The sequence below is a fragment of the Monocercomonoides exilis genome, assembly GCF_001643675.1.
Source record: "Monocercomonoides exilis strain PA203 chromosome Unknown scaffold17-1647472, whole genome shotgun sequence".
NCBI lineage: Eukaryota > Preaxostyla > Oxymonadida > Polymastigidae > Monocercomonoides > Monocercomonoides exilis.
The window spans coordinates 885,255-911,283 of record NW_027150562.1 but is presented as its reverse complement, the minus strand read 5'-3'; the positions used below and the strand labels follow the sequence as shown (position 1 = coordinate 911,283).

The 26,029-nt window shown below is 38.6% G+C and overlaps 7 protein-coding genes across 7 annotated transcripts; 3 read left to right on the top strand and 4 right to left on the bottom strand.

Annotated features, from left to right (window-relative positions):
* Positions 1–110: 110 nt before the first annotated feature.
* Positions 111–2,139, top strand: MONOS_2514 (uncharacterized protein; the record flags this gene model as incomplete). The annotated part of the gene is made up of 3 exons (XM_067872439.1): positions 111–126; positions 244–339; positions 560–2,139. 3 exons carry the CDS (start codon positions 111–113, stop codon positions 1,621–1,623), a joined length of 1,176 nt encoding a protein of 391 aa, XP_067729265.1. The 3' UTR covers positions 1,624–2,139.
* A 451-nt stretch (positions 2,140–2,590) lies between these two features.
* On the bottom strand, positions 2,591–6,428 carry MONOS_2515 (uncharacterized protein; the record flags this gene model as incomplete). The annotated part of the gene is made up of 8 exons (XM_067872440.1): positions 2,591–5,489; positions 5,539–5,657; positions 5,708–5,758; positions 5,815–5,903; positions 5,957–6,062; positions 6,290–6,310; positions 6,337–6,367; positions 6,421–6,428. The coding sequence occupies 8 exons, from the start codon at positions 6,426–6,428 to the stop codon at positions 2,591–2,593; spliced, it is 3,324 nt and encodes a 1,107-aa protein (XP_067729264.1).
* Positions 6,429–7,019: 591 nt separating this feature from the next.
* MONOS_2516 (uncharacterized protein) lies at positions 7,020–9,385 on the top strand (the record flags this gene model as incomplete). Its single annotated transcript, XM_067872441.1, has 6 exons — positions 7,020–7,023; positions 7,080–7,134; positions 7,346–7,838; positions 8,015–8,140; positions 8,276–8,395; positions 8,567–9,385. The coding sequence occupies 6 exons, from the start codon at positions 7,020–7,022 to the stop codon at positions 9,383–9,385; spliced, it is 1,617 nt and encodes a 538-aa protein (XP_067729263.1).
* A 278-nt stretch (positions 9,386–9,663) lies between these two features.
* MONOS_2517 (uncharacterized protein) lies at positions 9,664–10,914 on the bottom strand (the record flags this gene model as incomplete). Its single annotated transcript, XM_067872442.1, has 2 exons — positions 9,664–10,761; positions 10,828–10,914. The coding sequence occupies 2 exons, from the start codon at positions 10,912–10,914 to the stop codon at positions 9,664–9,666; spliced, it is 1,185 nt and encodes a 394-aa protein (XP_067729262.1).
* A 375-nt stretch (positions 10,915–11,289) lies between these two features.
* Positions 11,290–18,162, bottom strand: MONOS_2518fu2519 (uncharacterized protein; the record flags this gene model as incomplete). The annotated part of the gene is made up of 3 exons (XM_067872443.1): positions 11,290–17,713; positions 17,764–17,967; positions 18,040–18,162. The coding sequence occupies 3 exons, from the start codon at positions 18,160–18,162 to the stop codon at positions 11,702–11,704; spliced, it is 6,339 nt and encodes a 2,112-aa protein (XP_067729261.1). The 3' UTR covers positions 11,290–11,701.
* A 1,264-nt stretch (positions 18,163–19,426) lies between these two features.
* MONOS_2520 (uncharacterized protein) lies at positions 19,427–24,340 on the top strand (the record flags this gene model as incomplete). Its single annotated transcript, XM_067872445.1, has 1 exon — positions 19,427–24,340. The coding sequence occupies one exon, from the start codon at positions 19,427–19,429 to the stop codon at positions 24,047–24,049; it is 4,623 nt and encodes a 1,540-aa protein (XP_067729260.1). The 3' UTR covers positions 24,050–24,340.
* Positions 24,341–25,015: 675 nt separating this feature from the next.
* MONOS_2521 (uncharacterized protein) lies at positions 25,016–25,484 on the bottom strand (the record flags this gene model as incomplete). Its single annotated transcript, XM_067872446.1, has 2 exons — positions 25,016–25,195; positions 25,260–25,484. 2 exons carry the CDS (start codon positions 25,482–25,484, stop codon positions 25,016–25,018), a joined length of 405 nt encoding a protein of 134 aa, XP_067729259.1.
* Between the last annotated feature and the right edge of the window lie 545 nt (positions 25,485–26,029).

The following is a 26,029-nucleotide window of genomic DNA, read 5'->3' as shown; positions in this document are numbered from 1 at the left end:
TTTTGAGACTTTTCATAACATTTCTGCTTTCATTTTTTGTTGTGTTTTCCTTTGAACTTGTGAGCGGGATAGTTGGAATTGTATTTGGATTTATATATAAAGAAAATTTAATGATGTTTCTTCCAGGTATCAATATTCACAATTCTTTCTTTCTTTCATTAATTTTTTCATATATTTTTCAACAATTTCTTTGAATATTACTTCTCTCTGCTTCAACTTCTATTCATCACTGGATGCTGACAGTTATTGCAAACACAATATTGCTTGTATTATCTCTCCTTATTGCAAGCCCTGCGCTGGGCTTTATAACATATCTGTTAATATTCCACATCATTATTAGTATGCTACCATTTGTTTTATTTTTCTCTAAAAGGAATTCGTGAATATCGAAAATTGTTATTTCCATTCAACAAATCATTAAAAACTACCTTTTATCTAAATATTTTTCTATCTATCTATCTATCTATCTATCTATTAAATGATTTATTTCATTCATTCGTTAATTATTTATGATAATTATTTCACTTTTTATCACAAACTCCAATGATCTGCTATTCAGACATCAAGCACATAACAACGTACGATCACATAATGGAAAGAAGATCGCGGAAAGCAAGGAGGAAGAATGAAGCGCAGATGCGGAAATACGCCAAAGAAAAGAAGAAGATTGACGAAAAACTGAAAAAGAAGAGGGCGGCAGAAAGCGAAGAAGAGCGAAGAGAGAGAGAAATCAAAGAGGAGAAAGAAGAAAGAAGAACGGCAATTGAAGAAGAAAAGCGGAGCGAGAAACAACTTGACAAGGCAAAGCGCGTGGAGATGGTTGAGATGGAGCCTCTGAATGAAGAAGAAAAAGAAAAAGAAAAAAGAGGAGGAGGAGAAGAAAGCAATGAAAACGAACAAAATGCAGTTAAGTCCACACAGCCTCCTCCTTCTGTCAAAAGGCCACCAAAGGATGAAGAAACGGAAGAGGAAGAGAAGGAGGAAGAGAAGGAGGAAGAGAAGGAGGAAGAGAAGGAGGAAGAGAAGGAGGAAGAGAAGGAGGAAGAGAAGGAGAAAGAAGAAGAGAAAGAAGAAGAGAAAGAAGAAGAGAAAGAAGAAAGCGAAGATTTAGAGAAAGAAGAGAATGATAACGAGAAGATGGAGAAAGAAAATAAAGTGAATGAAAAGAAAGAAGAGAAGGAGGAGATGGAAGAGGAAAAAGAAGAGGAAACGAAAGAAGAAAAAGAGGAGAAGAAAGAGAAGGATAAAGAGAAGGAGGATAAAGAGGATAAAGAAGATAAAGAAGAGAAGGATAAAGAAGAAGAAGAGGAGAAGAAGGAGGAAAAAGATGAAGAGGAAAAAGATGAAGAGGAAAAAGTAGTAGAAGGAGAGAAAGAAGATAAGAAGGAGGAACAAAAGAAAGAAGAGGAGAATGAGGAAAAGAAAAAAGAAGAAGAGAAAGAAGAAGGAGAAGAAAAAGCTATGGAAGAAGAGAAAGAAAAAGGTAAAGAAGAAAAGGAGGAAAAGGAGGAAAAGGAGGAAAAGGAGGAAAAGGAGGAAAAGGAGGAGAAAGAAGAGAAAGAGGAGAAAGAAGAGAAAGAGGAGAAGAAAGAGAATGAAGTTAAAGAGGAGGAAAGAAGTTAAACATAAAAATAAATATGATAAGCATACAAAGGGACATTTTGAAAGAAAAATTTGATTTTGAGAATGAAGAGCAAGCAACTTCTAATCAATCAACTGAAAATATAAAGAAAGAAAGAAAGAAAGAAAGAAAGAAAGAAAGAAAGAAAGAAAGAAAGAAAGAAAGAGAGAGAGAGAGAGAGAGAGAGAGAATAAACTGAAAAAAGGTGAATGTAAGAATAACGAACAGTTGCTTCAACAAAGTTAAAGTTTAAAACGAAACAGAAATGTTTATATTTTCATGATCACCAAGAATATTTCTCTGATAATTAAAATATCAGCTGTATTGCCAATTCCTTGACAAGTTAGACAGACAAAACAAACATTTCATATCACATTTCATTTCTTTGGAATCTTTAGAAGTTAAAGATTTTTTATGTTGTTTGTATTTGAATATGATTCTTTTGTGCTCATATCGCTTGATTATTTTATTGTCTTATTTATTTTGGAAGTAGCCATGTTAAATAAGGAATATCCTTTTTATTTACCCACAAATAAGTTTTTTCCTCCACAATTGTTTTGATAGCTAGTTTTGTTTTAAAGTTGAATGAATAAAACAACTGGAGCTTGTTAATCAACTATTGAACGAAAAGACAAGAAATTCACATTTCATTAAAAGGACATTTAAATAACATGTAATCAGTTTTAGTTGTATGCAATTCAGAGAAATATTCAATCACTTGCATCAGATGTCAGTTTAACGCATTCTTTAAAGCAAACAAATTTCACAAACTTATTAGGTTAAAAAAACAAAATTGAACAATGTTTAATATTTATTTCCTATTGAATATTTCCAAAAATTAAATTGATAAAAATATCAAAATTAAACACACGAATCAAACATTCAAAATAATTCATTCAAACAAAAATATGAAATTTCTACAAACAACAATAATAAAATACCAAAAAAATAAATAAATAAAAAAATACACTATGACGTTTTGGTAAAACTGATAGACTGCTGTGCTTCTCTAAAAAGTCTGTCCCAATCATCTTCACTTTCATGCAGCGAATGTGTTTTGTGCTGTGGAGTTGTAAATGATCCAGTCGAAAATGAAACAGGGGGCAAGGAGCGAGATTGGATGGCAGGGTCAGAGTTAATCTGAGAGCTAAGTTCGTTCGAATGACTGAATGTTGATGATGATTGATTCTGTGAAGCGCTTGTTCCAAGGGATCCGATGGGCTGTTGAAGAAACATTTGAGAAGAATTCCCCTTCAAACCGTACTGGCTGATTGCCAACTTTGATGTGTCAAACAACGAAGGAGAAGAAGCAGACAATGCAGAAAACTGCGGTGCAACAGAGTCATTCAACATCGCAGAAGAAGTGTAAGATTGAAATTGAATATCACTTTGTCTCTTGATTGGATAATTTCCCCTTAAGTTGCGTGAAGATCCATCATTTGGCTTAACCATTGGAGTATTTTGATCCAAAGAAGGTGGCAAACACGTTCCCCGAACAAATCCAAGCATTTGTGCTTCTTTCTCCTTTCCAAAGACATCAAACCGGAACTTCTTGGCGGATTCTGACATTCCGTCGCCCCATGTCACTTTCATCTTTGAAAATGACTCTTTTGTCTCAAAAGGAGTGAAAAGTGAAAACAAATTGCTTTTGCGAAGCGCACTTTTTGGCTGAATGAATTGTGACGCTGGTGGAGGATTGAATGAAGTTGATGAAGAAAGAGGAAGAGACGGTGAAGAAGAAGAAGAAGAAGAAGAAGTTGACAAAGGAAAAGACTGAGACACGAAAGAGTCTGCAGAACCAGTAGAAGATTTTACAGTTGACGTTGAAGGCAAAGATGAAAAGCTTTCAATGTCTTGTTTTTTTTCAAAGGGAAGAGAAGATATCTGTCCATTCTGTTTTTGATTTGGTTGTATGCATATTTGAGAAATTGGTTCAGTTTTGAATGAATTGTGAATAAACAAGCTTTTATCTTCAGAAGAAGAAGACGACGACGACGAAGAAGAAAAAGCTGAAGAGGAAGTAGAAGATATTGAACTTGTTGGTAGAAGTTGTGTGGATTGTTGATTTGTTGAATTCTGTGATGAAAAAATAGACAATGGCTTGAACATTTTCAAGGAGCTTTCTTGCTTCTGAAGAGGAAGAGAAAAGAAAGAAGAAGGAGATGGTTGAAAAATTTGATCTTGCACATGTACTATCACTGTTCTATCATCGTCTTCTTCCATTTGATTTGATTCAGATACAAAAGAATTTGCTATACTGCAATTGGCTAACTCGGATTGTTGTTGAGATGCATTGCAGCTTAATACATCTGTTGAACTAGTTTGGAAATCTGAAGTGTTTTGAGAAAAGGCTATTGAGCTTTCCATTGAAGCGGAGTCAATCGAAAGAGAAGAAGACGAAGAAGAGGGGGAAGATGAGGATGACAATGAAGAAGATGAGATGCTATTTGGAGCGGAGAATAAAGATGGACTCAGTGGTGATAAAATAGATTCAGGAGATTGAGACAAAAATGAACTGAGAAAAACAGAAGCCTTTTTTTGGCTCGAAGGATTTTTGTTATTCGTTTGATTGTCCATTTGTTGAAGTGGTTTGTCCGGTAAAAATGAGGTGAAAGATGTTGAAGAAGAAGAAGTTGAAGAGGAAGATGAAGATGCCAGAGATGAATTAGAGAACGAAGAAGAGATGGAACTGTCAATCGATTGGAACACATCAAATAACGAAGAGTCTGTTAATTCTTCCTCTTCGTTCAATTCATCTTCAGCAATGCTTTTCTCGATGACTGTAGAAGATCCATTTTCTGAAGGGGAGCTGGCAGAAATTGAAGAAGGTTGTTGATAAAAATATGACGGACTTGTTGAAGGGTTCTTGACTGACGTAGAAGATGGAAGTTCATTTAAATTAGCCAAAGGTGAAATGGAAGTGGAAGATGATGAAGTGAACATTGAAGAAGGTGAAGGCGAAGACGAATTAGAAGTTGATGACGAATTCGAAGAAAGAAGAAGAGGAGGCGAAGAAGATGAAAATGAACTGGAATAGTTTGCAATTGGATAAAACGACGAAAGCGAAGGCGATTCAGACTTTGATGGAAATGTCGCCTCAGGCAAGAGAGAAGGAGAAAGTCGTGAGGTGAATTGATTTGAAGAGGAAATAAAGGAAGTGGAATCAGCTGCAGTTGAAGTGAAGAATTGTTTCTGAGAAGGTGAAAATGAAAGTGACGGGGATAGTGAAGGAGATAAAGAAGGAGAAGGAGGAGGCGTTATGAAACTTCCCCACGAATATCCCACAGAAAGAGCAGCAGAAGAAGGAATCAATAGAGAAGAATTAATCGAACCATTTGGCAACCTTTCATCTGTGACTAAATTTTCTATTTGTGCTTTTGATGAAGGAGCTTGTGTGCTCTGCTGTGTCAGTAAAAGTGATAATGACTGCTCCGAAGCAAAAGGCGCCTGGAATGAAAACGAGGAAGAGTTGAATGCTGAAGAAGGAAGCTCTGAGCCTCCACAACAAGAGCGAGATTGAAAAGAAGTGGGAGTTAAATTTGGACTTTGATGAAAGCTCAGACGATTCGTTGAACAAGTCCGAGCGTCTTCATTAAATTGGAAATTAGGTTTCTCATCAAAAGATTCCTCCATTGAACGCGATTGATGCGTGCTCGAGTTTTCATGAAGGGACTGTTTGGATAAAGGTTGCATTTCTTTCATCTGACGACTGACTTCTGGCTGCTCCCAAAAAGATGAAACATTCTCGCACACTAATGTTTGAATAACTTCTGGGTCCTCGGATGTTGAAGGCATACATGCTAAAATAACTATTTTTTCTAAAACAACAATGCCAATGTGAAGCTTCGAAAAAATAGCGTTTAAAAGGCTAAAAAATGTTTTGGATGTAACGATAAAAAGGAAAGCGAATCATATACCGCGATGCTGAAAAACGAGAAAGCTTCATATTTGAAGATTTATTTGAACTTAAAGTTGCATCAGCCTCGGCGAGAAACAAAATTTCACTTGATTTGAAAAGTTGAATATGAGCAACAATCTGTTGTGTTCATAAGAATAATTGCGAAATAAAATATTAACAACAAATACCTCTTTTATTTCACATGTCGAACGCTCTGTTGTTTCTGTCATTATTGCATTCTTCGAAGTTTCACAAACAATTACAGTTCAAATACGAAAATAATACACATCAAAACCTCAGAAAATCCTTTAAATCTTATGGATTTTATGCAATACTCAAAGTCATGCAAGTTATTTACGTGTTGTAAAATACTTGATGATATCTCTATCAAAATAAATATGAATGTTAATAGTAAAAAGAATTTGCAACAAGCACACCAGCTTCAAATTTTTGTCCTATTGGCCTAAAGGGATCTACAGGAATTAGTTCCTTTAATTTAATACAATGTTCCAAGCTCATTCTGCACGATTGACCAAAGGAACACTTATTTGAAAAAGAAATTATTTTATTATGGCTTCAATTATCCAAAAATTTTTGTTTGAAAAAAAGCATGTGCACTTGAAAAAACACCTATGTCAAAATGTGATGGATTTTTATGTTCAAAAATTGATAAAGGAAAAGAAATGACTTTTGGAAAGAAATGAAAACTTCAATTTTTTTTCCTTTGTTATTCTTTACTCCATTCATTGTGTTATCAAAAATTGTGAAACTTCTCGATTCATATCAAGGTTCTAAACTTACAAACAATTATGCAAACACCAATCAATTTTTGAAGATAAAAATGAATTCTGAATTTCATCAGAAATAAAAACAGAAACCTCAAAATTTAAAAAACATATACGTTGACATATCACTGTAATTATTTTCGAACTATCAAGATTGTTTGATGCTTTATCGATAATTTCTTTTTGAATTGAAAATTCGATCTAATAAAAATAATTAATTAATATTAATGAATGTCTTTCGAAAATGATGTAAATGCTCGGGCAAATTTACGATTTAACCGATTTTTGAACACCAGCGAAGTGAGTACATATTCTTCAAATACTGATCGTTCATTATTTGCATTGAGACAAAATGAAAGAGATGATATTTTGAATGACCAACGAATAAGAAAAGATATACAAGAGCAAAAGGATGTGATTGATGTTTGTTGGATTTATTTTATGAACGTTAAGTTGATTATTTATTTATTTCCATTAAAAAAAGCCACTTACCTTGGAAACGTTGCTTGAAGGGCTAAAATCTACTGATGTCAATAGTTGCTTCAATTCACTTGTTGAACTTCGGAAGCCATTAACATCTCAAAAAATGTCTTCACAAATACAATCTGTTTCAATGCAATATGTTCGGCAAAACGTCATAGATAAGATTATTCACTTTTTAGATCCATCTTTCGATCATTCTTTTCAAAAAGAAGTTATTTGGATACTTCTAAATATGTGTATGATTTCTTATTTAACAACTATTAAACGTAGTGAATTTCGTTTTTATTTTTAGCAAGTACTTCTTTGGAAACCTGCTCAAATGCTGTTCTATACTCAGGATGTCTTGAGTATATGTCGAAAATTTTTATGAATACAACAAACAAAAATCAAGAATTGGTATAATTCGAAATAAATCTGTATTACTATTTAATGTTCGTGACTTTTTATTATTTTGCAGTTATGTTGGCTTTTGGGAAATCTTGCTTTTAACAAAACAGAGAATAGAAATTATTGCATTCAATTCGATGTTGTAATTCCAATAATTGATTTTCTCCGAAGCACAGAAACTTCCATATCTTTGAAGCAGAAAGCGATGTTTGCACTCTCTCAGATTTGCCGAAACTCAAAAAGAAAATATAAACATTCGCGCAAAGCACTAACAACAGATGCTAAAGAAGGTGCAACATTTGATGAAATGGAAAGAGATGAAGATGGATCCGCACATAGAGGAAGCGTAACTTTTGATCCAGCTTCAGGTATTCCAACCTTTTACAATCCAAGAGCAATCAGAAACGCAATGGATTCTGCTTCAGTCACAGAGCCAGGTTTAATAATTCAGCCATCTTCTCATCCCGTTCCAGACGTTGGTAGTGTTCTGTTAGCACAAGCAGACATCCCGATATACGAGCGCCGGATTGAAGAAGTCGAATCGCTGCTTAATCGGTCTTTGCCAATCATCATCGACTGCTTAACTTTGGGAGATTCTGAACTTAGCAATTACGCTGCTTTGGCTCTGAAAAATCTATCGGATCATAATTCGACAGTAATTATTGTATGAGCTTTGATATTATTTTTTCATTTTTTCATTTTTTTATTTTTTTGTGACCAATAAATCATGTTATATCTGTTTGAAATAATTTCCAATTTCTGTTCAAAACTGATAATTATTCTGTGAATTATCTCTTTTTCTGTGATTTCTTTTGATTTGAACATACATTTTTTCAACAGGACATGTTTAATAATTATCTTCCAGCCTTGTTCCGTTATCTAAACGAATGCAATTCTGCACAGATCGAACTGACTTTGTCAAAGGCAATTGGAAACGTTTCCGCATTCTCTTCAAATTCTTGTCAAGTCTGCACTTTTATTTTGCAATTAACTATTGAAACAAACTTTATTCTTTTCATGTCAATATTATTTGTTGTTTATTTTTACATGTTGTTCTGTTTCAATATTTACAAAATTTACTAATGCATTAATTAATTGCAGCATTTGATTGACAATGGCTTTTTGCAAAGTGCAATTCGTTTGCTTCAAAGAGAATCCGAAAGCATCCGAAAAGAGATTTGTTTCATCTGCTCCAACATCGCTGCAGGCACTAAAAGACAGGTAATACGCTCTTTTAGAGTTTTCTTTTCTTTTTCTTTTTATTCTGAAATATTTCAAATATTTTTTTAATTTCTAATTATTTTCTTTGATGAAATGATTTAAATTATCGACAATATGATTCATTTTCTCTCAACATTCCATTAATATGTAAATTTATTTTTGTTCAATTAGATCAAAGCGCTATTCGACAGTGGCGTTTTATCTGCAATTCTCAATCTTTATTACAAACGTACAATCAAGGCGAAGAGTGACTGCACACATTATGTGATGAGGATGCTGAAATACATCAGCGAAAGCTATTCCGGTGCTATCCTGCTAATGTCGACGAATGCGATGTTTGCAATCTGTGAAGTCCTCAAAAACGCGGACTATGAGTCAGTCGATTTGGCGATGGAGTCGTTAGATAACATTCTTAAATTGTATTCAGAGTTGCCTGGAATAGTTGAGAATGTGAAGCTTGATATGCAAGTTGGTGAAAGCAAAGAAAAAGGGAAAAATGAAAATGAAAGTGAGTATGGAATTCATAATTACGGAATGGATATAGAAGCGAAAGAAGATGAAAACTTGATGTCAAGCTCGAATGTTTCAAGTTCTTCAATCATTCTATCACCACCAGATATAATGACAAATACAGTTAGCAACACATTTCCTACTGTTTTGACACAACCTTCACCAAGTTCTCAAGAAGCAAGTACAACTGCATTTCCTCAGGAACTTGCGAACATAAGTTTGCTCAATGAACTATTTTCGTCTGAAAAGGGGCAAAGCAACAAAGGGACTGACATAATAATCGGAAAATTGACTGAATGGGGCGGAGTTGAAGCGCTGGAGGATCTGGCCATGGGCCATCACGGAAGAGGAATAAAAGAAACAGCAAGAAATATTCTAAGTTCCTATTTTGATAGGGAAGCTTGTGAGGTTAATACAAGAAATGAAGATGATTTGACTTCTTCTGATCCTGAGGGGATTGATTATGGGCAACGATATTAACCAAATGCAGATACAACAAAATTTTTATTTGATTTTTTTCAGAATTAATAGCAAACAAATATGGTTATTCGTTTAAAAGTTATTAAGTATTTTCTTTCGTTGAGTTCAAAAAAATCCATCAAATTATCATCCCCGAAAAAGATAAACACAACAAATCATCATCTTTAAAAAAGTCAAAAGCAAAAGGAGCCAAGGCAAAAATGAATATTGCATTCACTTCAACAAAGCAATATCTCAAATCGACAATGCAAAATTAATGTTCAAAGTTTCAAAGCTATTCACAACAATATCTCATTTTTCTTCTTACCTTCAGTATGTCCATCTCTTTTAGCAGCTCCTCGAATTTCGTCGCATCCTTCTGAACGACTTATTTGAAGAGACGTGTCTTTTTCCAATCCCGAAGCAGATGAAGAGCCGAATGGCATAGATTGATCATTTTGTGAAGGAGGAAAGAACGAAGGAGGAGGGATTGGTACCTGAACGCTGGTTTGCACAGGATGAGACGAGGCAGATGAAGAGACAGATGTTTTCTTTGAGTCATTTGAACTTGGGGATTCAGATGTGACAGTTGCAGTTGCAGAAGCAAATGGAGTAAACTTGTCAGTTGTGAGTGAAAGTGAGATGGACAAAGAAGGAAAATTGGAAGAAGAAGAAGTTGAAGAAGAAGAAGAAGTGGATGCAGAGCTTGGAATGTGCTTTGACGGTGAATGATGCGTAGAAGGAACGGAAGAGTGCGACGGGCACAAAAGAAGCCAATCTCCGTCTGCCAAAATGAACTGAGGAATTTCGCCAAAACGATCCAATCTCTCATCGCTGACGTGTTTTGGAGAATCAGAAGAGGAGAGTAAGCAAGTTGGGTGAGTGAGCAATACGCACAGCAAACACTCTCCATCAAAGGGAGTCAAAGGAGCATGACTTGGAGACGGGACGATTGAAGGAGACGGAGAAGGGAATATTGAATTGGAGTTTGGTGTCTGACAAGATGATTGAGACTTTTCAGAAGTTGTGCTGGTTCGATCCATTGATATAGCTTTAGATAACGTTGCTGACGTTTCTTCATTTTGAATTTGAGGGGAAACTGTAGGATCTACCACACCGCTAAAGGGCAATGCAGGAGATTGCGCTGAAGAAAATTTTGCACGATAGAGCAATAACGTTTCCTTTGGTGATGTTACTCCAAATGATATTGATATATCATCCAGACACATAGATTTCATCGTAGAAAACAACAATCTAGGAAGAGGTGCAGGCGACCCTGGACTTATTGAGCCACAATTTTTGATTTGAAGGAGTTCTGCTTGAAATTGCTCTCCAAGTTGCTTTGTTGTTGAACTAATTAACGAAGACTCAATTGAACTGAATGCTGATTTGTATAGCTTCAATTACAATATCGTTAAATAAAAATAATCAACAAAATTGCAAGTTTCAAAAAACATGCATACGTCTAAACAACTTTCATTTTGGAGAGTCTCAAGTACGCAAAAAAGAGAAACACATTGATTAACGTTTTCTCTGATTTCAAAGTTCATAAAGCACACACAACTTGATATCTCATGAGATTTTGTAGACAATAATGGAAGAAAAATGCCAACTTCTGTTCCTTCACACACAATAGTTTCTTTTTGCGTTGTTTTCAAAAAAGGATGTAGGCAAATTTGATTACAAAAATCATTTATAGTATGACAATATGTTCCATAAATAGCTGCATCGATTTTGCAATTTGGAGAAAAAAAATCTGGAGGGAGAGCAGTCTTGTTTTGGCAAAACTCAAAAAACGATTCTGTGATTGAACCAACAGCGCTTTTTGATAGCATAGATATTTGCTAAATATTATGAAAGCTTGCAGGAATAAAATGTAATTTTTCATTTTTTTTTCATGCAGGTAAAAACGATAAATTACCAATCATTGTATAATTAATTATTTTGTAATGGAAAAATGATCGAAAATCAAGGCTTTTACATACTTCAAAAAACAATGAAAATACATGAGAGGAATGAATTATGAAAAACAAACGAATGCTATACAAAATGCACAACAAAAACATTTTTGAAATAACGAATCAAACTCCAAAATAAACGAAAAATCAAAAAGTACTCTCTAAATAACATGAAAAACTAATATGTTTACTGAGCAGAACATAAAGAATGAAAGAACTCAATGAATCTTCAAAGCGTGTTCGCAATAAAATACCAAGACACTAATAATCATTAAACAAACAAACAAACAAACAAACAAAACAAAACAAAACCAAAAAAACCAAAATAATTACAAAAAAAAAAATTATATATTACAGCTTATCTAAAATAATGAAAAAACTAAAGAATTGTACACCCGCCACAACACGAACTCTGAGCTCTCATATCAGAATCCATTTCGGCTCTTCTTTTCCTCTCTTTCTCTTTCTCTTTCTTATTCTTTCTCTCTTCTTCCCTTTTTTCTCCTTTCTTTTCTTTCTCTGAATTTTCTTTCAGTTCGTTCAACGACGGCTGTGAAACAGAAATCATCTGCTCTTGTTCAGACAATGAAATTGGATTTTTGACTGAGCAAACAGAATTCGATGCTTCGTCCATTGTCTCCATTTCTATCTCTGTTCTGGTTTCTTCTTTTTTATCTTTTTTGTCTTTTCTGTCTTTTATTTCTTTTCTGTCATTAACGTCAATATTCAACTTCTCCTCTTTCTCTTTCAAAACAGTAACTTCATCATCTTTATCCTTTTCCTTCTTATCCTGCTCTTCCTTCTCTTCCTTCTCTTCCTTCCTTTCATCCTTCCTCCTTTCACTCTCTTCTCTTCCTCCTTCTCCTCTCCTTATTCTTTCATCCTCTCCATCCTCCTCTTTCTCCTCTTTCTCCTCTTTCTCCTCTTTCTCCTCTTTCTCCTCTTTCCCTTCATCCCCTTCATCTCCTTCGTTCCTCTCCATCTCCACTGGGCTTATCAGATCCCTCAGATTCAACGACGAGCTCCTTTTTGGTGTGCTTGTGACTGCTGCATTTGGCGCAACTGGAACAAAACCCCATCCGCTCTGCTTGTCCTTCGGAAGAAGAGAAGATTTGGAAGAAGATTTGGAAGAGGAAGAAGAGGAGGAGAAGGAAGAGGAAGAAGAAGAGAAGGAAGAAGAGGAAGAGGCAACTACAACAACAGAAGAGAGAGGAGAAAAGTCACCGCGATCAAAGCCAATGTGATGAGGAAATGAAGGAGGAGGAGGAGGGAAAGCTGGGGATTGGGATGAAGAGGAAGAGGAGGAAGAAGAAGAAGCAGAAGAAGAAGAAGGAAATGCTGATGGAGGGGAAGAAGAAAAAGGATCATAATTTGATGAGGAAGAAGCAGAATAAGAGAAAGAAGAAGAAGAAGAATAAGCCGATGAAATTGTGCCAGCTGGTGATTTTGGAGATCGTTTTGACTGAATTTTGCTTTTCAGAGTGGGAGGAAGGAAAACTTCATCGTCTGACACATTAGATGATGGAGAAGAAGAAGAAGAAGAAGAAGAAGAAGAAGAAGAAGAAGAGGAAGAGGAAGAAGAAGAAGAAGAGGATAATGAAGAAGAAGAAGACAATAAATGTTGACTCTTTGTATGTTTGTGAGATGGTGTATGAATATCAGGTGAATGAGATGCGTTTGTGAATGGTGAATGTTCTGATGATTCAGAAACACTCGATTTTGGAGTGGAAAATGAAAATGATGAGGAAGAAGAAGAGGAAGAGAGAGAAAGGGAAGGTGAAGGTGAAGGTGAAGGTGAAGGTGAAGGTGAAGGTGAAGGTGAATGTGAAGGTGAAAGTGGAGAAGAGGGAGAGGGAGAGGGAGAGGGAGAGGGAGAAGGAGAAGGTGTATGATGTTGAATTGCAAATGATGTAGTGTTGTCAAGATCAGAGGAGGAAATGTGTTTGTGATGAGATGAATATTCAGAAGAGGAAGAAGAGGAAGAGGAAGAAGAAGAAGAAGATGATGATGATGAAGAAATTTGATTGTGGTGATTGTGATGCGACCTATGTGGCATAACTTCGTGTGTGTTCTCTTCTTTTTCAATTCTGATTGAATCTTCAGAACTGAAATGTGAATGATCAACATCATCATTATTATGATGACTGTTATTTCTATTTCTATTTACATTATCATCATCATTATAACCATTATGATGATGAACATTATTTTGTTGAGAGTGAGGCTGATGATGCTGATGATGATGACTGTGAATGTGATGTTTGTTGTGCGAAGAAGATGAAGATGAAGAAGAAGAAGATGAGTAGGCAAGCAGCGCTGAAGATGACACAGACTTTCCAAGTGTTCTTGAAATTTCTGTTTTATTTGACTTTTTCTCTTCCTCTTCTTCTTCCTCCTCTTTTTCTTTTCCTTCTTTCTCTTCATTCCCTTCTTCTGCCATTTTCACATTCAACCCGCTCAAAAACCAATCTGGAAAGGCCTCATTCATCATCTGCTGTTCTTGTGCTTCTGCTTCTTCTTCTGTTCCTTCTTGTGATTTTTGATGATTTCTTCCTTGTTCGCTTTCTCTTCCATTTTTGCCTCTATCCTCTTTCATTTGCTCTGTTTCGTTGCTTTCCTGTTGCAATTGAATAGAATGGCTATGATGATGACGATGATGATGATGACGCTGTTGTTGACGATGATGATTAGAAGAATGACTTCTGTGACGATGTCTTGAATGATGAGATCCATTCTGATGCTTATGCTTTCTTTCTTCCTCTTTCTTCTCTTCTCTTTCTCTTTCTCTTTCTTTCTTTTCTTCTTCTCCTTCTCCTTCTTCTACCACACACACTCCATCCATCCCCATCAGCATCCATTCAGGAAGCGTCTCTGTCAACTCAATCGGCAAAGCTTTTGGTGTTGGCTGAATATTGTCATTTGCTTCTCTTTCTCCTCTTTCTCCTCTTTCTCCTCTTTCTCCTCTTTCTCCTCTTTCTCCTCTTTCTCCTCTTTCTCCTTCTCTTTCTCCATCCTCAGTTGAATCCTGTTGAATTCTTTCCTCCGTTTCTTCTCCTTCTTCTTTTTCTTTTGCACCACCACCATCATCAACAACAGCATCACCTTTTTCTGTTCCTTCTGCAACTTCCACAGAAGAAGTAACATTTAGATTTCCATCTGTGTTTGATCGAGAAGGAGAATAAGAATAAGAATAAGAATTAGAAAAAGAAAGAGAATCCACATTCAATTCATTTGTTGTCTGTGATCCTGACAAATCCAAACTCTCTCTTCTCTTTCCCAACAGCATCTCTTTCTCTCTCTGCTTCTTCCTCGTCTTTCTGATGAAGCTGTCTTCAGCCTCTTTCATTCGCTTCCTCTCTTCTGGATTCAACCCCTTTATGTTCTCCAAGTAATGATTCCCTTCTATCTCCACCAAAGGAAAAGCATCTGCTTCAATCCATTTTCTGTCACGTGAAGCAACTGGGCGCGAAAGAGAAGGGCCTGTTGGATCATTTGGAGAACGAGGAGAAGGGTAGGAAGAAGAGGAAGAGGAGGAAGAATTTGCTTTATTTTTTGGAGAAGATGCTGCTGATGATGATGCCGATGCTGATATTGGAGATGTGATTGAATGGTTTGTGTTCTCCAAGTTTCCCACAACATCCAACGCAGTTGCTGGTTGAGTCCCATCAACAGCACTTTCAGTTTGCGCTTCTTTCACATTCTCTTCTTTCTCTTCTTCTCTTCTCATCTTCTCCATCTCTTCCCCCTTTCCTTCTCCTCCCTCTCCCTCCTCTCCCCCCTCTCCCCCTTCTCCTCCTTCCCTCGCCTCCTCTTCTCCTCCGTCCCACATCGCAAACGAGTACACAACCATCTCTCTCTCATCGTTTGTCCCCACCACAATTCGCGACGGGTCAGCATCCAAACTCCACACAGCGCCAATTCGTGTGTCAGCACCCAAAGAAAAGAGATAAGCATCGCTTGCATCGACAGGAGATGAGAGAGTGGAGATGGGGAGACGAAGAGAAGAGGAGGAAGAGGAAGAGGAGGAAGATAAAGGAGAAGGAGAAGGAGAAGGAGAAGAGGAAGAGGAAGAGGCAGAAGCAGAAGCAGAGGCATAGGATGAAGCCAAACCACTTCCCGAAGCATCGGTTGCTGCTTCGCTTTGCTTTCTGTGCAGATGATTTCGTTGCAACGACGATTGCATCGGATGATGCGATCGAACCGAATCATCTTGCTGGAACAGCCTTTCTCTTTCCTCTTCTCCTCCTCTTTCTCTTCCCCTTTCTCTTTCTCTTTCTCTTTCTCTCTCTTTCTCTCTCTCTTTCCTCTTCCTTCTCTCCTGCTCCTTCCACTCGAGCACAATCGCCCTCTCCACACACCTCCCCATCATCCGCGTGTCCCACACACAGACACGCTTGTCGTCTCCGCCGCTCAGAAGAAGAGGCCCATTCATGGCAAGACAGCGGATTCGCCCTTTGTGGGCAGCAGGGATGGAGGCGATGGGGGTGGAGAACGGTGTGGAGGAGGAGGAGGAAGAAGAAGAAGAGGAAGAAGAAGTTGATGATTTTGATGATGATGAAGACTTTTGTGGTGATGAAGGATTAACTGACTGATTAGAAGTGAGTGAGGTGAGTGAGGTGGAAGAAAGAAGTGGAAGCACACCAGGGCGTGTATGTGAAAAGAAGGAGTATGCATATCGATCAGCTGTGACTTGCTTGTTTGGTGGAGAAAGAAGAGAAGAAAGATCAAAAGAAGAAGAAGAAGAAGAAGTTGATGACGATGATGATGATGAAAGAAGCTTACACGAGTGAAGATAATAAGGAAGCTGGAGAGAATAACTGAAGGGTGATTTTGAGGAAAGTGTGTGAAGTGAATACAATGAAGTGGGAGAAGAAAAAGAGGATGAGGAGGAAGATGATGAGGAAGAAGAAGAAGAGCCAGAGAAAGGAAAGAGCTTTGCTTTGACAGAAGGAAGCGAAGAAAACGACTGAAATGCCACGTCGTCGTTCCAATCGACCGAAAACGAGTTGCCGAGGATCGAATGCGACGGCGGGCCGACAAAAGAGAATGGAATGTGCGACAGAACAGTCGAATCTCCTGGAAATGTTGGCATTTGTGGTGAATGTGAATGAAAGTTGCTATTGTTTCCTCCTCCTCCTCCTCCTTCTCTTCCTTCTCTTCCTCCTCCTTCTTCTCTTTCTTCTTCTTCTTCTGCATTTCTCCCACCAACCAAGCCACGCTCCCACTCCACCTCCACCTTCAGCGATCTCACTCTCGAATCAAACAATGCAACGCTTCCGTCCCAGGAGGCTGAGTACACCTGCCAGGGCGTGGCAATAAGGGCAGACACGCACTGCGTGTGGTGTCTGAAGCGGTGGAGTTCAGCTCCTGTTTGAAGATCGACCATTGCTGCTGCCCCGTTCCACAGGCCAACACATGCTTCTGTCGCCATTTCGAAGGCGGAGGCGAAGGGTGAGGCGGAGGCGGGGTGGTGGATGGGGTTGGGAAGTTGATAGGAAGAAGAAGAGGAGGAGGAGGAAGAAGAAGAAGAGGTTGACTGTTGTTGAGCAATGGAAGATGTGGTTGAATAGGAAGATGGTGATTGCGATGTGAAAGAAGAAGGTGACAGAATGAGTCTTCTTATTCTGTCCATTTCTTCATCGATTTCAGAGGAAAACCCAGTCACTGCTAAATACGATGGATTCATTGAGCCAGGTGCGAAAAAAGTTGGCGATGATGAAAAAGACGATGAAGAGGAAGAAGAAGAGCACAACGAAGAGAAACTCGATGAGAAGAAAGGAAGCGTCTGACTGATTCTGTGTGAAGGCACCTGCCCGACAAGTGCAACACACTGGACAGACACCCCCAGGTCGATCTTCAGAAGCGCTTCTGTGACTGGGACGTTGTCTAACTGCTCTGCTCCACTTTCATTCATTCCAACACGAGTGTTCCATGTGCTGTTATTTCCTTCATTTATTTCGTTGCTCTCTTCTTTTGCGTCCTCAAAATCATCATCTGTCCAACTTTTGCTCTTCCACACCCTCACTGTACCATCCCATGACCCACTTACAACAGTTCCAGCTCCATCGATTGCACAAGAAGATACAGCTTGCTGATGCTTCTCCATCACTCCTTTGCAAGAATGCGTCATTCCATCCCAAACACGAAGAGTACCATCTTCAGATCCGGTTACAATCCAATCCCCACAGCTATCGATGCACGTTATGCTGCCGGTATGTCCCCATCTACCGTGAATACTTGCATTTTCTTCATTGTCTTCGTTATCTCCAACACATAACAATATCTCTCCTCTTTCAACATCCCAAACATGCATTGCTGTATCAACATCAGTTCCGCTGTATACAAGAGGAGCTCGTAAGTTAACTGCATGCGTAACATATGGAACAGTTGACTAAGAAAACAGAAAATATCGAAAAATAAAAATAGATAAACGCAATAAACCTCAGTAACTTTATTTGCATCCTTTTCCTCAGAAAACTCATCAACGAATGAAGGTTTTAAGTTGGTTGGAATGTAAATTCCTGCTTGCCAGTTTGCGTTTATGCTCCAAAACAGAGCTTTCCAATTTTGACACTCTTCAAAAAAAGGAATTTTCCACTGCGTAAAACAATGAATAATCCATAATGTTGGATCTTCGCTCAAAGTCTAAAACAAAAATGTTATTCATGTTTTTAATGAATAACAAATAAATCAATAATTACATTATAAAAATCAGACTCGTAAACGCTTAGAAGTCCAGCCAACACGCAAAAGTGAGGCCGGACCAAGGAATGATAATACGTTCAGCAAAACTTCGGAAGGCAGACTGTCCAGCAAGCATGAATCACTTTTTACATTCATCAAATAATGAATGGAAAATATTATTTGCAAATGATCAAAAATCACAAAGTGGAGTAACATTTTTTGAATTATCAGTTCAAGTTAAAAATTGCTTCCCACCAATAACATTTATTATATGAATCTTTTTATGAAATTCTGGATTTTATCTCTTAAATCCAATGAGTGATATTTTTTTAGTGAGTGATTTTTTTTGTATTTTTTGACAAAATGTTTTCATAATTGATTTTTCAACATTTAGGATTAAATGTTTTTTATAACAATGAGCATATGTGTTTGAGATATTATTGAAGACAAAAAACAAAAAGAGTTCAATTTTCCATATTTTATCGAATAAATAATCCTGTTTTTCAACAAAGAAATATCGTTATCATTTTATTATATTGAATTCTTATTTTATATAAAGAAATATGAACTTTCAACATATTATTTGTGGAAAAATTATTCAATCAATATTGATCAAAATATGTAACAATTTTTTAACAAATCGTGAAAAGAGTTTTTATATGACACATAAGACTCCTTCACCTTTGTATAAATCTGCTTACGAATGGATCAAATGCATTTGTTGTGTGTCATTCGATTTGGAAATTGGACAAGTTATTGAATGGTCTTATGGACTTCATCTTCATGAATCTGAGCTTCTTCAAATGTGTGATATTTTCAATTTTTTTCAAATTAGTTGTTGAAAAACAAATAAAATGAAATACATTTTTGTTTATTTAGTTGTTCTTTATCTTTTCCAGATTCCGCAACTCTGTCTTTTAATGAATGCTTTCATTTTTTTAAAATTCAGAAAAGTTCACCTGAATCTTTAAATTTAAGAAAGCAAACATTGTTTTGTTTCTCTCACTTTTGTCAAAAACCAGATCCAAGAATTTCACGAGGATTTTATCAGAAAGCAATTGTCATCGTCACGCCAATTCCTCATATTACACTTTTTGATTTCATGATTCGCATAATTGGAATAATTTTCCATCATATAGGGCAAAATCCAAGTGAAGAGTTGTTTCGTATTGTTTCAAAATGGCCAAAACCGAAGTATTCTCTCAGCTTTAAAGGAGAGATTTTTTCTAATCAGATTGATATTGTTTTTCCAAATCCAACGGAAGCAAAATCTGTTCTTCTTTCTTCTTTGCAGAAGCTAATTGATTCAAATGTTTCATTTGCATCAATAGAAAATACAGACACTTCAAAACAATTTGTTTCTTCCTCAAACAACATTTCAACACTTGTTTCTGTAAAAAACACACATCAACAAGATTTAATGGCAAGCGCATGCAACTTACTAAAAGGCAGCTTTCAAAATGAGATTTTATTACAAACTTCTGAGATGTTCGTTGGACTGTATCCGTTTCTGAGTGATCTTCGCTTTCTGTGGGAACTTGTGATAACGACACAGCCAGTTGCAGTGCTTACTCCTTCCTCCGCACTCTCTTCTCGCATCGTGCTTGCTCTGATCTCTTTGATTTCACCACTTCCATTTGCTGGAGACTATCGACCAATATACACGCTTCCACAAACAGACATATCGTTTGGCACTTCAACTTTGTCTTGTGCACCAAGAACAACTTCCTCTTCTTTAACTCAGACACAAAAGCCCTCTAATGAATCTCCTTCCATTTCACCTTCATCTGCCGGAGGGAATTTGACGTCTGGTTCTTTGTCTTCCTCTCGGTATAAGATCCAAACACTCAAAGATGAAGAAAAAAACGAAAGTTTATCCAATTCGGTTGAAACAACAGACAATCAGAATTTCCCTTCGATTTCTCAATCTTCTTCAAAAGAGTCTGTTCCGCCACATCAGTCTTCACAAGCACAACAATCAGAAGTGAAATCTACTGATGACATTACTCCAACACAGACTGCATATGGCCAGTCATCGAACTGTCAAGCTGAAGATTCCATTTCAACCTCTTCATCATCATCTTCATCATCTTCATCATCTTCATCATCTTCTTCCTCCTCATCTTCTTCTTATGCATCGATATCGTCTTCCTCATACAGTAGCATTTCTTCCTCTTCCCCTTCCACTTCCTCCTCTTCCACCAACCCATCCCACTCTCCCCGCACCAAATCTGAGCCAGAGATTGCCCTCACAAAAAACTCCACCCCGCCAAAGCCGCTTCTCCTGCGCCGTCCTTCTTCCATGCGCCTCGGCGGTGTCGGCACAGCATCCATCAAGACGCTCCAGGCAAGCTCTCGCTTCTTCGGCGTGGTTGGCGACGCAATGAGCTCAACTCCGCTGTATCTGCCATCAGCTGCCCAGCACGAGCAGCTGTCCACAATGAATGAAGCAGCAAGGGAGCCCAGTTCATCGCCTGTGATGGCTCGCCCGAAACACTCTGTTTCTTCCTCAGCGCTGGCGACGACTTCTTTTGGAGAGGAAGACACAGCAACGGGTGAGCAACAGGCGGGAAATGCATTGCCAGTGCAGGCTGAGGGAAAAGATGATGAAGCTAACACACCGTCAACAACAGTGAACGAGAAGGAGAATGTTTCAAATGCTTCAAATGTTTCAAATGCTGATGATGCTGATAAAACACAACCAGATGCTTCAACAACATCTGCATCACACACTTCCTCTTTGTCTTCTTCATCATCATCTTCTTCTTCTTCCAATTCCAGTTCATTTTCAAATTCTTCTTCTTCTTCTTCTTCTTCTTCTTCTTCTTCTTCTTCTTCTTCTTCTTCTTCTTTTGATCATTCTTCGTTTTCCAACCCCACATCAACATCCGTCTCAACATCATCCATTGACACCTCATCTCCTTACACGTCTTTATCCTCATTCACAACACCAACCTCTTCCAATTACTCTTCCCCTTCCTTTTCTCACCCTACCATTTCCTCTTCCTCATCATCATCATCTTCTTCTTCCTCTTCCTCTTCTTCCTCCTCAATTCCCTCTTCAACTGCCCTGCGAACACTGACAATGAAGCAGAGCACTGTGCAGATCCCAGTCATTGTGGGTGTATCTAATCATCTGTTTGTGAGAATCCTGAAACAACACAACACTTTCCTTTATGCTGGCGATTGGTCCATCAAACAGAAGATAACAGCACTGACGATGACACAGCCTTCTTTTTCGTCTTCATCCACTCCTTCTTCTGCTTCTGCTTCTTCTTCTTCTTCTTCTTCTTCCTCTTCTTCTTCCTCTGTTTCTTCTTCTTTCACTTCTGCTTCATCATCTTCATCTTTATCATCTTCATCTTCCTCCTCTTCTCTATCTCTTTCGTCCTCATCCTCTTCCTCTTCTTTCTCACAGCTCAGCTCAACAACATCATCTCTGGAAGACAATCTGCCTTCCTCCTCCTCTTCTTCTCCTAATTCTCAATCAGCTTCTGGCTCTCCAAAACTCGCAAGTCTGTTTCAATCATCGAATTCTTCGCCTTTCACAGACAAATCACTCACTCTTCAGCTGAATCCACTTCATGTCACACCAACTGCCTCACACACTTCAACACCTGCCACATCGCCTCCTCCTCTTGCTTCTTCTTCTTCTTCCTCATCATCATCTTCTTCTTTTTCATCTACCTCTTCTTCTCCTCTCAACCCTCGTTTTTCAAACGATTTATCTCCAGTTCATTTAACCTCCGATGCTTCTCAGTCATCTTCTGCATCAGAAATGCCATCAAACAGCCATTCCACCCAAAACAGTGCAACTTCCTCGTCTTCGAGTGAAAACAGCTTCAAAGACAGAGCAAGCACAGGAAGAGGATCAGCCAATGCTCTTTCCACTCCTGTTCTTCAGAGCATAAACATGCCCTCTCATCCATTTTCTCCTCCGCTTTCATCAGCCCCAAGCTCTTCTCTTTCTTCCCCCGTCACCTCTTCTTCTTCTTCTTCTTCTTCTTCTTCCTCTGTCTTCTACGCGTCTTCGCCTTCTTTCCAGTCTCCGACAGCTGCAGCTGCCTCTCCCTTCAGCACGCCGCTCACAAACAGAACTTCCTCTTCCACTTTCTTCGCTCTGTTATCAGAGACCATTCCTTTGCGTGAGCTGCTCCAGCTGCCGGCAGGGCTGATCAATGCGAAGGAGACGAGCACTGTGCTGAACGCCCTCGCTGCCACACAGCAGAAGCAGAAGAGCTGCCAAGTGGAGATTGCAAAGATGTTCAGGCAGCTGGGTGGGAATAATGTTGTATCGAATGGTCAGAACGAGAAGAAGAATGAAGAAGTGGAGGGGGACAAGCAAACGGAAAGCGAGAAACAGAGGGAAAATTTAGTTTCTATTGAAAGTTCTTCATTCAATTCTCTTTCGACAGCTTCAAATGATGCATCAGCAGACAAAACAGTCAACAAACAAGAATCTGAAGATCCCATTCAAAATTCTTCTTCAGTTCAAGAAAATTCATCTGATTCTTCATCAGTTATTCATTCAGATTCATCAATTGACAATTCAGATGAATGCGGATCAGAGCAGGACACAAAGGAAGAGAAAACATTTTCATCATCATCTTCATCATCTTCTTCTTCTTCTTCTGCTACAACTTCTTCTTCTGTCTCACCTGTTTCTCATTCTCCTTCGTATTCATCTGCTCTTTCAACCCCAACTCCAACCACAACTCCGTCCTTCGCCCTTTCTTCCCCCGTTTCCGCCTCTTTTCTGAACTCTCGCCCTGTTTTCGAGCACAAAGAAGAAATATCCTCCAAAACAAAGCGGCTGCTCCCGTCAGACAAGGATCTGCAGCGGCGCATTGCCCATCTGATCGACATTGGCGGCACAATCGGGCAGTGCAGCGAGCTCATCAAGGAGACCTTCACGCAGCTGACGAAGGCGTTTCTCCAGCCGTTTGACGAGTACTTCGAGAGCGCCCCAATGAAGCTGGATGCGAAGACAGGGCTGCCGCTGCACCCGTATGGATCCATTCCGAACCTGAAGCCGTTTGTGAAGAAGGAGTTTATGGCGCAGATTGCCCAGCGCGAAAAGTCGATTGCTGTGATGCACTCGTCCACGAAGGCGCTGCTGGGGCTGTATGAGCGCTTTATCGACTCGGCAAACTTCGACCGGCTGTTTTTCAGCAGGCGGCAGGCGCGGAAAGTGGAGATGGAGCTGTTTTTGGAGCAAGCAAGGACGCGGCTGGATGTGGAGAGCGTGGTGAAGACGCTGAGCGACCTGCAGAAGATGGATCTGATCATTGCGCTGGAGGAGAGGGTGGAGATGGAAAAGAAGGCACAGGAAATGGAGAGAAAGATGATTGCAAGAATGAAAAGGCTGAAAAAGCATTTGAGCGATTTGTCAGACGGAACAAGCTCTGGATCATCTGCGCTAGTGTCGCTTCCTTTTTCGAATTCAACTGCTGCCCTCAAACCTTTGAGTTGCCTTCAAACCCATTCAGAGTATGCAAACGAGAATTTATTCAATCCAAAAGAAATTGAAGAGGAAGAAACCGGAAATTACGATGAAGTGGATTTTTATCTGAGCCGTTTTGATCAAAACGAAGTTGACACAATTTTGTCGCAGTATGAACAAATAGAATCGTCGAGTGCTGCTGATACTTCTGCTGTTATTGACAATGCAATTTCGAGTTCATCATCTGATAGTTCAATTGGCATATCATCTGAGCAAGCATCAGGCTCCAATGTGATTGACAAGTCAATGCCTGTGTTTAATAAAGAAGAGCAAACATACATTTCTTTTATGAATGCAGCGAATGCAGCTGTTGGGCTTCCTCCTCAAAGCAGTTGTGCTTCTTGGAGGAGCAGGGCGGACCGCCTGAACTTTTTTGCGAACCAAAGGCAAGTTGTGTTTATTTCATTGCCGGCGGATTATCACGCGCTATTGGAGACGAAGGAGAAGATGATTCACTCTGCAGAGGAGGAGATGAAGGATAATAGACGTCTTGCAACTGAAGAAAGCGAGAATGAAGGATTGAAAAACAATCAGAATTAAATAGTGTCCAATTGCAAAGGGATAAAAAAAATGAATCTTAAAGCTTAGCGAAATAACGCTTAATGATGCTTATTGCAGTGAATGCGCGCATAATGATGAAATGGCAATCATAAAAACGCTTTTGAGCTTAATTAAGAAGAAGCAATTTCATTATGAAAATTGTGTTTTGTTTAAGGAGAAAATGTGAAAAAGAAGGATTTGCAAAATTTGATTGGAATCAGCATTTTTTTATCGGAAACTTTTTAATTTTTGCTACAACAATCATTAACTAAACATGTTGATAACTTATCGTATTTTTTTGAAAGTTTATAGCTCTTAAATTTTAAAAGCAATGAGGACAAATATTTATTAAAAAATTCAAATAAATTCAGTCATATTCGAAAGTTTGTGATCCGAAACTGCTTTGTGCTCCTTCATGATATGTTCATCTTTAAAATTTATTCGCATATTGAATTATGATTTAAAGACATAATGAAAAAAATTTTGCATTCTGCTGTATCTTTCAATCATTCTTTGAATGAACAAAAAAAAAAGAGACAGTTTTTACTGAAATAAACATTTTTGATCAATAATTACACTTGTTGGAGTAAGTATTAATTAAAGAACTTTTGATAAAGTTGATTATTTCAAGAATTAATTTCAACTGAAAGCTTTCATTTGCATGAAATGCTTATAATGCAGTTTTTTTAACTCAATTCTCACTTTTCCAAATATTCAAATAATTCATAATAACTACAATAAGGGGTGCAGGCAATTTTGATTTTCGTTTTTTCTTCCATCCACATCCATGGTGAGGTGCTCCACCAACATGAAAGCTGCATTCCATTTATCTGCATTGTTGTTGCTGGTTGTCCACAGCTGCAGCTGCGGAGGCATTGCAAAAAGGCAAATTCAACAAATATGCGATGAGGAGATGCCAAAAGGCAAGATAAGAATTTCAGACGAAAAAGGAGCATATAATAATAATTATTCCATTCGAAGGGAAGTGATCGGGAATGCAGCTGGCAACCGGTTGTGTTGTGCTGAAACAAGTCTTGTTATCGTCAACAGCTCGTTGTGCGTGAGCAATCTCACCATGGTGCCTCTCACTTGTTGCCCACTCCTCACTGCCCAACACCACTCAGCTGCCTCCATCTGCTCCTCTGCCTGCCAAATCCACACACACCACAATCACAATCACAAGCACCACTCACTCTTCCTCTCTGCACACAGCTCCCTCTCCCTCACGAACTTCTCCCTCCTCATCCCTCAACCGGCCATCCTCTCCTTCCCCCTCTTCTCCACCCCAAATTATCTCTTCTCTTCTTCCCACTCCCCAGTCTCCACCTCCTTCTCCATCTCCCACTCCTCTTTCTCCTCTTTCGTCTCCCTCGTCCAGCCCTTCCTTTTTTCCTCTTCTTCCCCTATTCACCCCCAAATCCACCTCAATCTCCATCTCTCAAGCACACTCTTCTCCAACATCTCTTCTCTCTCACCACATTTAACACAAACACCACTTTCCTCACACTCACTCACTCCATCCACCACCACAACCACAATCACCACAAACACCACACACCAGCACAACTCATTCACCACAACCACTGCCACCAACATCAATACAAACACAATCCCCTCCTTTTCTCTTCACTCATCAATCTCCATTCACTCAACCATCTTCCTCCACACCCACAACCCCGTTGATGGTGCCATTCTCCCTTCCCTCAACAGTCCATCCACTTCGCTCTCTGCATTCAATGCCTCTTTTCTTCACCAAACTCGATCTTTATCAAATGATCTTGTAAGATATAACGGTTCTGAATCTCAAAGAAAGGAATTAAGTCGATTGACCTTTACTGATTTGAATTGCTATATCTTTGAGTGGTGCGAATGGGAAAATTCAAAAAGTGAATCAAGTCGTGGAGGTGCACTTTGTATCAATTGTGCAAATGCAAATCTCACAGTCACTTCTTGTTCGTTCAACAATTGTTCTTGCACAGG